This window comes from Vidua macroura, chromosome 1 (genome assembly GCF_024509145.1).
Source record: "Vidua macroura isolate BioBank_ID:100142 chromosome 1, ASM2450914v1, whole genome shotgun sequence".
Taxonomy (NCBI): Eukaryota; Metazoa; Chordata; class Aves; order Passeriformes; family Viduidae; genus Vidua; species Vidua macroura.
Window position 1 is genome coordinate 9246857 of NC_071571.1, and position 13312 is coordinate 9260168.

General features: G+C 38.1%; 1 protein-coding gene across 1 annotated transcript in view; it reads right to left on the reverse strand.

Moving 5' to 3' along the window:
• Window positions 1–13312, reverse strand: part of PTPRN2 (protein tyrosine phosphatase receptor type N2) — a 636596-nt gene that overhangs the window by 236697 nt on the left and 386587 nt on the right. The window contains exon 12 of the mRNA XM_053982009.1: window positions 122–186. Coding sequence (XP_053837984.1) covers window positions 122–186 — 65 coding nt within the window. The remainder of the gene's footprint in view (window positions 1–121; window positions 187–13312) is intronic.

Genomic DNA, 13312 nt, shown 5'->3' on the forward strand with positions numbered 1-13312 from the left:
AAAAGGCCCTTAGCACCATGAGACTGGTAGCTCACAAACGTTCATGAGCTCCAGAATTTCTTTAAAAAATCCCAATAACGAAAATATTTTTGAGAATGTAAAATGCCTGAAAGCCACTTACCTCCCCCACACCAGTCTGCAGAATTTTCAGTCCAGTTGTTTTTTCAAGCTTCTCTTTGTTTATGGCTGTAAGGAAAAATTAAGATTGAGAGAGTTAAAGGAAAGATGGAATATGTATGATTTTACAGCATTTCCCATCAACCTTCTTTCCTTCATCAATAAATTCACAACAGTTCCTACCTATTCCATCTATGGAATATCTTTCCCTGAGAGCAACTCTGCCAGTCAGTTTTTTGAATGCATATTTATGCTATTAATTGCTCAATATTATGTGAAAAAGAAAGCCAAGCTAATTCTATTTTCTACAATATTACACAGATTTAACATAGATACACAATTTGTTTGGAAAGTTCTTTTCTGAAGATACTTCCCACTTGCTTGTATTGAAGAGCAGAGCAGTAATTTACCATGAGAACAGCACTGTCACTGTGTAGGACTTTTCAAAACAGACACAGACTCTTATCTCACAGGTAAAATAAAGAGTTTATTTCACACCACCAGGATGCAATGCACAATTTTTTTCAAATTTAGTTTTTTCTCTTTATCAGCATCTATGTCGCTAAAAGCATTAAAAACTAAAATAAAGCAGTTAAATAAAGCATAAAGCAGTTAAATAAAGGTAATATTCACCAAGACTATGATTATACTTGCAAACCAAATCCGTTCAAGGCATGGGCTTGAGCCCTGTTGTATAACTGCCCATTCTCTTAAACCTGTGGTCTGATATGGTTTTTGCTGTGGCTGTTAGCAGCCTCAAAAAACAGTGCTCAAACCGTTCTGGGAACAGCTCAAGGATGAGATTATTCCTAGCTGGGTGTATGGGTACTGCCATCCCATTCTGCATGGGAAGACTTTAACCTTCTAGATGCAAACTTTGTCAGTTGGACTTGTGGCCAAAACCCAGGCACCTGGCTTGATTTATTTATGAGTAGCAATGAAGCCTTGCAGCCTTGTTAATCTCTCCTTCCTTTAGCTCCCTGGGATCCAAGTGAGTCATCTGGGTTCTCTCTGCTGTCTTTGGAAAGGGATGCACATTTAATGTGGTGAGTCATCCCACACATCTTACACATATCTGCAGGCACCTACCTCTTCTTTGATTATGAACAAAATTTGATAGATGCAGCTTCTGAATTTTGGTTGCCTAAAGCAAACCTTCCAATCAGAAAGGTCAAGAAGTGCTAGGAGCATACTGCACACTGTAAATTTACATGAAAATACTTAAGGGAATTATTTTTTTTTTCATTTGTGAAAAATTCCCCTCAATTGTTGCTATTTGAAACATTTAAAACAGCTCAGATTTCAGCAGACATTTCTTGAAGATTATTCTGAACTGATACTTTATTGAGTTTGTCCAAAGTGCAACACAAATGACTCACATTTATTCCAGAGGTAAGTCAGATCATTCGGCTCCATCTCACCACTTATGGAAATATTTTTGTAAGAGGTTTTACATGCAAAGACTCAGGAAGTTACACCTCTAGCAATTCTAACACAGAAAAACTTTCGGACTGCCTTCTGCAAGAGGTGAAGTTTGCTTCCAGTTCAAACAAAGAAGAAAACTCTGTACACATTTTAGACTCAGACACTTTTATTTTTGCATCCTTTTAATATGCTATTTAAGCAGAGAGGAACATGGAGTCCAAGCTAAGAAAGTTTAAATGCATGTTTTGCTGAATGGTAACCTAAAACCTGCATGCAATACTGACATACTTAACACCTGAGCCATGATTTATACATTCACAAATATATTTATTCTACCCAGAGCCAAAGGGACCATGTGAAGGCAAGTTGAGTGAAATATAAAATTTGAGACCACATTTTGCAGTTTTGTATATCTGGTGTGGTATGAATTTCCAAAAAAATAAGTAAATCTTGGAAAAGATATGCCATGCTACCACACTGACCACCTCACACCCAGAAAACATATTAAAGGCAGATTTCTACTAAGTGCAAAAATAGAAGATTTATAAAATGAAAACATTCCATAGCTTCCTTCAAAGAAACTGAATGGTCCAACAAAGGATTCTTTGGCAGCTTAGGATAAAGAAAACTGCACAGCAGAGTGGCTGCAAAATAAATGGCTATAAGTAAACAACAAAGCTTAAATCCCACTGTGTAATTTCTTACCACATGAACAGTTAATAGAAAATATTGGGTCTGCTGAATCGCTGAATTTTATAATTACTATTACAGATTTGACCTCCTTTTCATAGGTTTCCTGCAGACATTAATTATTGAAGCTTTGATAGTAAAAAAAAACAACAACAAAAAAGGTTTATTTAATACCCCTGCTTTCCCCCTTGAAACACAAAGGACAGGTCTGACAGCCATGCTAACACAAACCCTGCCAAAATTAGGAGGCATGAAGGCACGAGGTGTTATTGATTAAATCATAACCGGAAAATGGTCAAGCCCAGGCTCTGTCAGATGTGGAGAGAGACACGGCCGACAGTCTCCGGCATGCTCACTCCAGGCGTGTACAGGAGAGAATTTTAGCTAACCTTGAACTCCACAAGCTGCCCAGAAAGGTCAAGAAATTCTGTCAGAAATGGTGCTGAAGCTGAAGCAGTAACCACGTATCAAGCAGCTGCTTCAAGCTGTGGGATGGTGAATACAACCACTTAACCTTTTCTATGCAGGACTATAATGGAGAATTTAAAACAAGACAAAGTCAATATAGAGAGATGGAAGAAGTGGTGAGAAAATGTATTCAGATATTAAGAACAGGCTACTAATTCTCTGAAAATGGTTCCAAATTTTTGAAAATATTTTAGTGTACTAACTGCTAGCTCTTATTCAAATACCAGTATACAGCAGCTGATGTTTCAGTTGTAAATTTTATGAAAGTAGAAATTACAATTCTGGGTAACATGGTATATTGCACATTTCATCAAGGTTATTGTTTTATGGTCACAGTTTAACGTCCTATAATAGTAATGGAGAACTGACAAACTCATAAGCTAAGAGGCATAATAAGAACTGCTATTCAAAATTAAAAAAAAAAAAAAAAAAAGAAAAAATACCCCAACAAAATCCCCCTCAAACCAGTCAGCAACATAAAAATCCATTTTTTAATCTTCCATTGAAACAAAAACAGCTTCCAAACACACAAAAACGGAGGCCTTTAAATTAAATTCACTAGATGAAGGATATGCAAATTACCTGAAGAAGCGGAGCCCTATAATGTTCTCAAAATTCTGCAATAGCCTATTTAATTAGTATTTTAATTTATCAGAATAATTCTTTGCACTTGACAATTTATGCAGTATTCCATATAATTAAGCACGTAGCTACAGTGGAATAATTTTGCCTACTCTCTGTATACCAGTTATTTTAACCTGAAAGAATCTGTGGAAGTCTCTTCTGTGATCTAAATTACAATGGGGACAACTTAATGGCTTTGCTCTATTAGAGAGCATGATGAGGGTGTTACTGAGTGTTTCAGGGTAGGGATTGTCACTGCTCAGTCTTCCTCACTAACCTGAGGGAGGTCTGATGTGTTTTCTGAGGGCAAATGTTTATTTCCTTTAGCAAAGTTATCTGTCAGTGGCACAGTCAGGAATTGGAGTGTGTAGGTTTAGCAGGTTTAACCTCAGAGTCCATCAGTTATTAGAAGGAGCAAGTTATGCAGGGCTCTGAGCAGAGCTCCAGTCTCATTACTGCACTTCTGGAAGGAGGTTTTCTAGCAAGCAGGCTGCCAAGCACAGCTGCACCCTCAGCTGACTCGTGGGAGCACACACTGGCACGAGTGGGGAAAAGGGAACCAGGGAAAGGGTTTCAGCAGGAAGCCTCCCCATCTTGGCTCCCAGGAAGCTGCAGGATTTACCTGCCCCAAAGAAGAAACCACCCTTAAATACAAAAAAAGTTTCTGGGAAGATGGCATCACTCACAAGGAAAACTTGATTTTTGGTTTGTATCTGACTTTGAGTGTGAATTGTATTTAATTGAATGTAGGGAAAAAAGTACTTATGGGCATATGATTCCCCTGACCTCTATTACCTGCCCCATTTAGAATGAGCCAATTCATGCTCTAGACTCACTAGCTATATTGCCTGGACCTCCGGTCAATAAATTGAGGTCAACTAATTCAGATTTAGGCTGTCAGATGAATTCTACAACCACTCTTTTCTTCCCATCAGCTTGCTGCAAAGCTGCTTTCAAAGAGCCACATTTAGAAGAATTTCACTTATTTTCCTCTCTGAGGATAGGAAAGAGAAAAGGAGAAAGGGAATTCCAGAGAGATAGTGCTTATTACAGTTTTTAGCTTTTTAACATTTGCTCTAAGACAAGCAAATGTTTCATTTATTTACCTCAAGTTGGACTTTTCTTTCTCCTCCCCTACAAGGAACCCTTGAATATTTGGAAAGCTTCTTCATAGCATGGTTCAGAGAGAGTCCTTTGTCTTTGGCATGGCTACACACTGTGCACACTGTGCTGTGGCAGCACATTTCTCTCTCTCTCTCAGGATTTTTCATAGAGGTGCACAGAGAGAAAGAAAGTTAAAACTATTTCTATTTCTGTTCCTTGTTTTTCCTATGTGGAATGTGTATGGAGAATTGTTTACCTGGGGTGATTGCTTGGTTGGATTCTGGTGAGAATTGTGTGGGCCTGATGGGCTGTAGCAGTCAGAGGCCCTGCAAGGCCTCCATGGCGGTCACTCACCTAAGATAAGAAGTGCAGAGTCATGGTGAGTGGACCAGAGCTGCCCCTCTTCTGCACTCAGACCCCTGTTATCTCTCTGTAAGGCTATAGGTCGTATTCTCCTCGACCCCAGCCATTGGACAATTTCCAATCCCCCAGTAGCCTACTTCAACCCTCACCTCTGCCCAGTTCAGCGGAAGAGCTGTCACTGGAACCCTTTGCAGAAGCTGCCAATAAAGACATCTCCGCAGAACTCCACACAGCCTTCACCTCTCTCCATCCCTGCGTCTGCCGAGGCACTTTGCGAGCACAGAGCTGAAATCACTGAGAGCTGAACTCGCTAGAGCCGAAATCACTCCACAAGTGCTCGCTAAAGTAGCCAGCGGCTCGGAGCTAGCCGGAGGGCCCAGACAGGCTGTGCCTCATCAGCACAGCGCTACCCGGACACCTACGGCGGCTGCTGCCCGGGGGCCGCCATAGTGGCCAGTCCAATCCACCTGTGTCTGGACTCTCGAGAGAAGGTCACAAGTTGTGAGTTAGATATGGTAGTTAGAAAAGTAGGTTTGTAGTTTTAGTATCCTCCTTTATATAGCATATTAATGTATTATAGCGTAGTTATAATAAAGAAATCATTCAGCCTTCTGAACTGGAGTTGGACATCATCATTTCTTCCCATTGGGTTCACCTGCATTTTAAAATACTGTGCCATGCATATACACAGCAAATCAAAGGTACAACATGGAATATTCAAAATGCATCAGCTCAGAACAAGAATGACCAACTCAAGTGACCAGAAAAAGTGAGAAGAAGGGTGCCTGTACTAAATTTTACAATGCAATTAGCGAGAAACAAGTACACAAGCTGCAGGCAGAAGGTATTTTGTCCTCCAGTCTTTACAGGGTGATGGCACAAGATAGCTGCTTCATGTGTAATTTCTATTTAACTGGCAGCCAGGCCTGGAATGGAAATGGTTGCAGAAAAGTCAAAGCCACATTGCTGTGCTAGCAACAGCCTGCTAAATACTATGTCATATTCAATTTTCAAGTCATTTTTCAAGTGATTTTAATTAGATATTGTTTCAATCTCATGTGCATTAATTTAATTTCTGATATCAACATTTCAGCTTTCAATCTGTTCAGACGCAGTACCTTGCTGCCTGGAGTAATTTAAAATATTGTTTGCATCTCCAGCAATTTTGAGAGCACACATCCTTTACAACCTGCTCTAGCCAATAAAACCAGCAGATGGAAATTCAGACCATGCTCACCACTCCCTGTTCACCTTTGCATTCTCACAGATTTTGGTATGAGGCAGCTAAATCTCCATGCTCACAATCAAGGAATTTTCCATCTTTGTTTGTATTTAATTTTGTACAAAAAATACACACAAAAGCCCTTTGTCAGGGAAATAGCAACACTGCATGTTTCCCTAAGAGAGAAATTGGGCCATACTTGAATAGCTGTCAAGAGCTGTATATTTTTTAAACTTATTCACTGAAACAATGTCACTTTTCCCACTCTAAACCATCTACCTCCTACATCAATGCCCAGGTAATATTCAAGGGTAGAGTAGCAATGATTTTATACAGCGGGACCTCAGGTACCTATGTCTTTGAATAGATTAGGGATGCATTTTAACACAATCTTTCTGCATGACTGCTTGTATTGACTTATTTCCACTTCTTCAATAAATAACTGCTCAATTGTATGTCTTCCTTTAAATTTCCTTTAAAATGAGCACACTGCAATTCTGGAATTATCTAAAATTTGATATTTAAATTGTAGAAAAGGAGTTTGGGATGTATAAAATGACATTTTTTCATTTCTCTGGAGTTTTTTTGCTTTGTGATGGGATCCATCTCTACAAACTTTGCTGTCTCAAATAAGAAATCAGTCAAATTCCCTGCCTTGTCAAGAGAAGTAAATAGATATCACCAGAGATTTACTTATCTCATCTTGAGACCGGTATAGTTTATTTATTATATATATATATATATATATACATCTGGAAAGGCCTGCTGCATCAACCAATCCTATTTTTTTTTTTTGTTTCCACTGGCATTTCCTTGTAAGAAACACATGTACACAACCTCCAAAATACTTCAGCAGTAAAACATTTCAACAGACAATGCCATGGCTACAGAGAGGGATTTTTAAGGTGTGGTGTAAGGATCATTCTGTTTCTGAAGTATGAACAAACCCAGTTTATATGAATTAGAACTGTAGAAATGAAAAACCTTAATCTCTCCTAAATATTTCTTTTTGGCAGAAATTCAGGAACCCATTATCAAAAATATTCTCTTAAATAAACAGATTGGTGTCCATCAAAATAAGAGTTTTAAGTAATAACAAAAATAATCATCCGATATGTATCTTTTGTTATATGTTGTATATATTCATATTTGTGTGTATATATGTATATATATATTGTTATATGTTGTATATGCTTTAGAAACACAAAATATATTTCAATGAATGCTTAACAGTGACAATTTTTAACACTACTGGCCATTTTAACAGTGACGATTCAATGCTGCACATTACTTGACAGGGTGCAATGCATGTATGTATAACAACTCGCTTGCATACTTAAAACTCTTATCCATTATTTATAGCAAAAGTTGTACCAATTCAGCCAGTGCTAGCAGAAAATGAAAAAAAGAAGTGTCATTCCACTTTTCACATCAAAATTTTTTCACATAAATATTCCTTGAAAAGTTTCAGCTCTGAGCAGAAAATTCAGATGAAACAACCTGCAGGGTGTTGAGCTGAAATTGGAGCAGAGCAGGTTCAGGTAGACCAAGGTGTGACTACCAGTGCAGTGCTTCTCTGCAGAGTTATTTCTGGGTGATTGCTGATGTCTGGATCAACTATTAATTGTCCTTTTAAAAGTTCCCCTTAGATCAATGTCAAAATTCACCATCATGTGTCCAACCTCAACATTTAAAAAACAGAAAGCGAGATTCATGGTCCCAGGGGATGGGCAGGCAAGAAAAACTACCTGGGCCTTTCTTAGCCCTTCCCATGCAGAGCACTCTTGGTCTCCTCACTTTCACCACTCTGTGAAAAGCAACAGTCCATAAGACAAGCTTAAGGCTACAGCTTTTTTCCTTTTAAATAGAACAATTTTTGGAATAACAATATAAAGGAACAGGTTTTCTGCCATGTTTTATTTATAGTCAAAAATTCAACAGATTGCTTTAATTTTCCTGGGCTGAAAATACTACCCAAAAAAGCAGATAATAGCAGTAACTCAGCTTTTCAAGAGTAGCTAATATTCTACTTTTGTATCTGCTTTTTCCTTCTATTTGAATAGTCTCTCTTTCCATATAACTAATTTTGATCTCTCAGGATATCCATTCCATCTTCTCTTTGTGATTATTTTTAAATAAGCTGAAAGAACCACTGAAGTCATCCAGAGGTTGATCTTTATGGTTGTAGCTTTGTAGAAATTCAGGAAAGCCTGTTATCTGGAACTTAACTGACCTTCTGCGGTTTCTTTAGAATAGAAAGTGTTACTGGGGCAAAGGAAAGGACTAAACCATCTCTCCAGAAGTCTACACGATACTTTTTCTAGAGTTTCCATTATTTCTTTACACAAAAGAAATGGACAGACTCAGGAAAATAAATCCAAGAATAGTTGTTGTACTTTTAAAGAAGCAATCAAACCTCCCTAGGGTATCCCTGGAAAGCACACTGACCCTCTTTCATATTTTAATACATAATATTTTAAAATATCCATACTAGCATCTAATTATTAATCCTCATCTTTGTTATGCTCTACTTTTTTATCATTGCTGCTTTCACCATTTTGAGTCTTAGCCTGAAACAGTAAGAAATGTACGAATTATTCTTACACATTTAAAATTTGTCAAAATCTTTGGATGGACACTGTGGTGTATTTGCGCTGGTTTATGAAAAATTTAACGGACACTACCACTAATTCTCAGCATGCCAAATGTTATTTTTAATAAATACACATTCAAGAACTGTTATTTTTTTCCCAGTCATTTCCTCAGTTAATAAAACAGCACCCTGTAGGTTCATTTCTTTAATGATCCAAAACACAACTTCGAGACACGTTATTTGTTATTCATCTACGACTACACTTAATGTCATCCTCGTGGCACAAATGTAACAAGACTGAGTCATAAAAACATTAGCAATATTTCAACTGACTGGCTCACTAAATCATGAATAGCACAGCTAATGCACAAGGTCATTCACTAAAAAATCTATTTGCTGTGCCTCAGAATAAAATGAAAATATTTATTACCAAGGATGCCACTGGTAACAAGAGTCACAATAAAGCTTTCAGATGAGAGTGAATAGGGGCGATGTTAACTTGCCCATTGTTTCTCAGAACAGTTTTTCATAATTCTGCTTTCATGAAAATTCTGGAGGCTACTTCACTACCTTTAAAAGGAATTCTTGAAAATCAGCAAGAATGGAAAAACCCTTATATTTCAGAAACACAGGCCAAATATTTTTTGAAGAATATAAACTTTCATCATTTCATAAAAATCCATTATTTTTATCCTTGGGTAGGTGAAGTGCAAAATAAGGAAGATAAATGCTTGCCTACAGAGATAACTGTGTCCTAAATGCATTTACAGGATTTGAATGTGCCTGTGTCTGCAGGTATGCACATTTGATGGGAATGAGGAGAAGCATATAACAGGAGAGATCTGAGTGTGTGAAGGATGGCTGCTTTGCAGTACTCAAAACATTATGATTATTACAACCTCCCCTACAATGCTGTTCATGGCCAGAATCACTGTGCCAAAGGCACTGTGCAAACATGCTACTAAAAGGTGGTTCCTATGCAAAAAAGCTTATATCTACCAAATGAGTGGAGACAGTAATTGGTGGCAGAGGAGTAGAGATAACAAGGAATGGATATTAGGCAAGAGAACAGCAGAATGCCAAAGGTGCCTCCATCCACACATTCTTTCTTTTATTTTTTGGCATGGCAAGTGATGTGCTCAGCTAAGCCTTATAAATCCTTTACAAGCTGCAGCACTTTCACTGTTTCACTGTTAGGGGCAGAAGAGACTTATTGGCAGGGTTTAAAATAAGGAGAAATGGCAGGAAAGGACACTCTGATCAGCTCTCCCAGAAGTGCTGGAAGCAAAGGCAAAGCTTTCCCATTCTCTAAATGATGTGATGGAGAGGTCTCTCCTTTGTGGTAGGTTTAACCCAGTGCTCACTGGAATGAGTTTCTGCTGGCACCATGGAAGCATTTTTTAGGACATCCCTTCAAAGTGTAGAAAAGGCTACCTGGGCTGTGCCACTCCCCATGGTGCCAGTTCCATCTGAGCAGGTTAAAAATCTGATTATAAACCTCTCATTGGGCAAAATGCTGTTCTGTGTCCCAGACCTCTGTGCACTTTGTGTGAGAATCCTATATCCCAAAAGCAAAGCATTTTGTCATGCTGTGTTTTTAAAAAGAAATCACAAGCAACTGCAGAAACAAGCTTCAAGCTAAAGAAGACATGTGAATTGACAGTGAGAGGCTGTGGACTAATGCTGTGAATCAGGAGTCTGCCCTGCTAAAACTGTTCACTGTCCATCAAAATGCCAGCTACACCCTCTTATGAGTAGCACCTTATCCTTTGTATTTTCAAAATGTGCATCATTAGCAAAAAATCTGCTATTTAAACTAGTTGGGCCTACTTGGTAAATTTTGGCAGACATGGTTTAGAGAGTGACCACAGGAGCAGTTCCACCAGCCAACACAGGACAGCAGTAACCTCTCTCAAGGGTATGATAACCCCTTTCATTAGCACTGATACATTCAGAAGGAGACAATGGCCCACAGCCTTTTTAAGACTGTCAGACTTGTATGGATTATGCAATTTAACACATAGGAATCATAACTGCATACAATTTTTGAGAAATGTAAATGAAATGCCTATCTGCTTTATGCATACACGGGCACAGGTCACTATTAGAGTGCCAGCAATTTCAAGCAATTTCTGCATGCTATTTTTGGAAAAAAAAAATTAGCACAATAGTATTCTTATGGGGTGAAAATCTATAGGAGAGTTAAAAGCTCAGTGAAACATTTTCTGACTTCTGTCTGACTGCTGTGTTTGTCAGGCAGACACTGTCCTACCAAGACAGGCTGTAAAGTACCCCTAAGACTGTGAATAAAGCCCTGCTTTCTCCTCCCTGACACTGTGGCCATAGCACAGGTTTGTTTCCAAGGTTTCCCCTTCATGGAAATATATGGAAACTAGACTTAAAAGAAATATTTGCTACTGAAAAAGAAAAGTGGGTATTGCAAGAGCAGTATAGATAATGACTTCCTTGGGAAATAATAGTGTGTGAAAGTGGTTTGCATATTTCCTGACCCTTTTGCTTTTGTAGACTGCTGGACCCATAATGATTTCTAAAGGAGAGCATGCAGTTGTGAAGGTATTTTAAAATTCCTTTATAAATCTATATCTCATATATATATATATATATATATATATATATATCCCTATAGATCCATATTACATGCCAGAGCCCTGTACTTTATAAATCTACACATAATCTACAATCTACAATAATCTACACATACACACATAACATGCATGTCTCCATATAAGATGCAAACATATAGCTTATTCCGCACTCTACTGTTCAAAAAGGAATACAGAACTGTAGTATAAACATAAATTAAGTATGAGGTATACATCTCCACCCATCAAGATTAATATATATTATTATCCCTTGACCCCTTCTTAATGTTCCATTTTACCATGTTTCTAAAATATTTATACCATACAGGGTGTTAAATTATAGCAATTAAGACCATAGTATGGTTTTATTAATATTTCATCAGGAATGTTTCATAATTTGAATTTCCTTGGTGCCCTTCTGTTGCTTTGCTGAACACAGGGAATGAAGGGCATTTCTGTCTTGTTCTTCATCTTTGCAGAACTTTACCAGCATTTTGCTTTATTTAGCCAGATGCAGAGCTTTGCAGCTACTGCCTTTTTACCTGGTGACTGATTCATGTAACAGTTTCAGGTTTGTTAATGGCCAGTTCGGTGTCTCCAACAAAATAAAGACATCAGCAAACCAGAGATGATCCAGAGATGGGCCAATAAAGGGACTGAAACATGAATTCAAGGAGAGGCTCAGCCTGGGGTTTGTCCAGCAAAGACTTCACAGAAGTCTAAATGGAAATTTAACTGTTGCTGCCTGCTGCTCGGGCAGGATTATAAAAAAGATGGAGCCAGAATTTTGCAGAGACTCACACCAAAAGGACTTGAGGCGAATTGCTACAAAGGAAATTCTGATTGGACAGAAGGAAAAAATTATTTTCTTAGTAAGTGATGACTTAGCACTGGGACAGGCTGCCAGAAGAAGCTGTAGAATTCATTGATATTTTCACAATTCAAGTGGAGCAGGGCCCCAAGAACACAAATTTCAAATTTGGCACTGCTTTAGACTAGTTGTTGGACCCAATGACCTCCAGAGGTCCCTTCTGACTCCAGTTTTTCTGTGATTATAAATATATACATATAAAAAACCACTAAAGACAATAATCTTCACAAGAAAATATTATTTAATCCCAACATTTCTGAAGTACTGACAAACCCTTCCTTGAAATAGGTACTACATGTTTTTATGAGGAAAGGCTGTTGTTCTCAAAAGTACCATCATCTGTCAGACCTGGAATCAGCAAAGCAGTTTTATTTCTGGATCAGTTTGTTCTTATGCAGCCAGCCACTTTAAGACATGTTCAGCTGATGAATCACAACCCAAAAGCACTAGAGTAAAGAAGAGAAAGTGAAAAATTTGGGAAAATTCAAAACCAACTAACATTTGGAGCATGCAAATCTTCATGGTCATCACAATAGGGCTGAATTAGATTATGAGAGCAAAACTGGAGAAACTGCAAGGATTAAAAATTGGAACATTATGTGAATAGTGAAAAAAAAAAAGGCAGGATATTTAGAGAAAAGAAAGGTCTCTTCTTGAAGCAGTGTGATGTCACTGCATAAATGGCAGGTGGTTAAAGGACACAGTGAGTTTTATCTCAGCCAAATCATGAGGCAAACAGACACCAAGGGAGAGGAGAAAGAGAGAGGGAGCCATGGAAACACAGAGGGATGGGGACAAGGAAAAAAACTACTCAGGACTTCAGATTAGGTTTGGCTACTCCCTACACTTTCCAATCTGTAATTCAAAGGCAGTTTCCAAATGTAGTTTTAGATATCTGAAAATTAGGCATTTAGTTAAAGTTTCTTTGCTAATTCCCTTATAGCTGATAGAGAGAAGCACTTCCAAAGAGTGCTTCATCCTCTCTGAGAAAGACATAATTCACATACAAATACAATGTCACCATCCATTTGACATGCAGCCATGATGCCTCAAAAGCAGTTGGGAGTTGATGCAAAGAATCCAGGAGCTGACTTTCATGATACAGAAGAAGGTAGGTGATCCTTCAAGGAAGGGGGATATCAAATTAATGGGTAGAAAATCAACATGGGAAGAAGGAGAAATCTCTCCTAACCACAGGCTGAGTCATCCAGACTACAAAAAAACACTCTTAA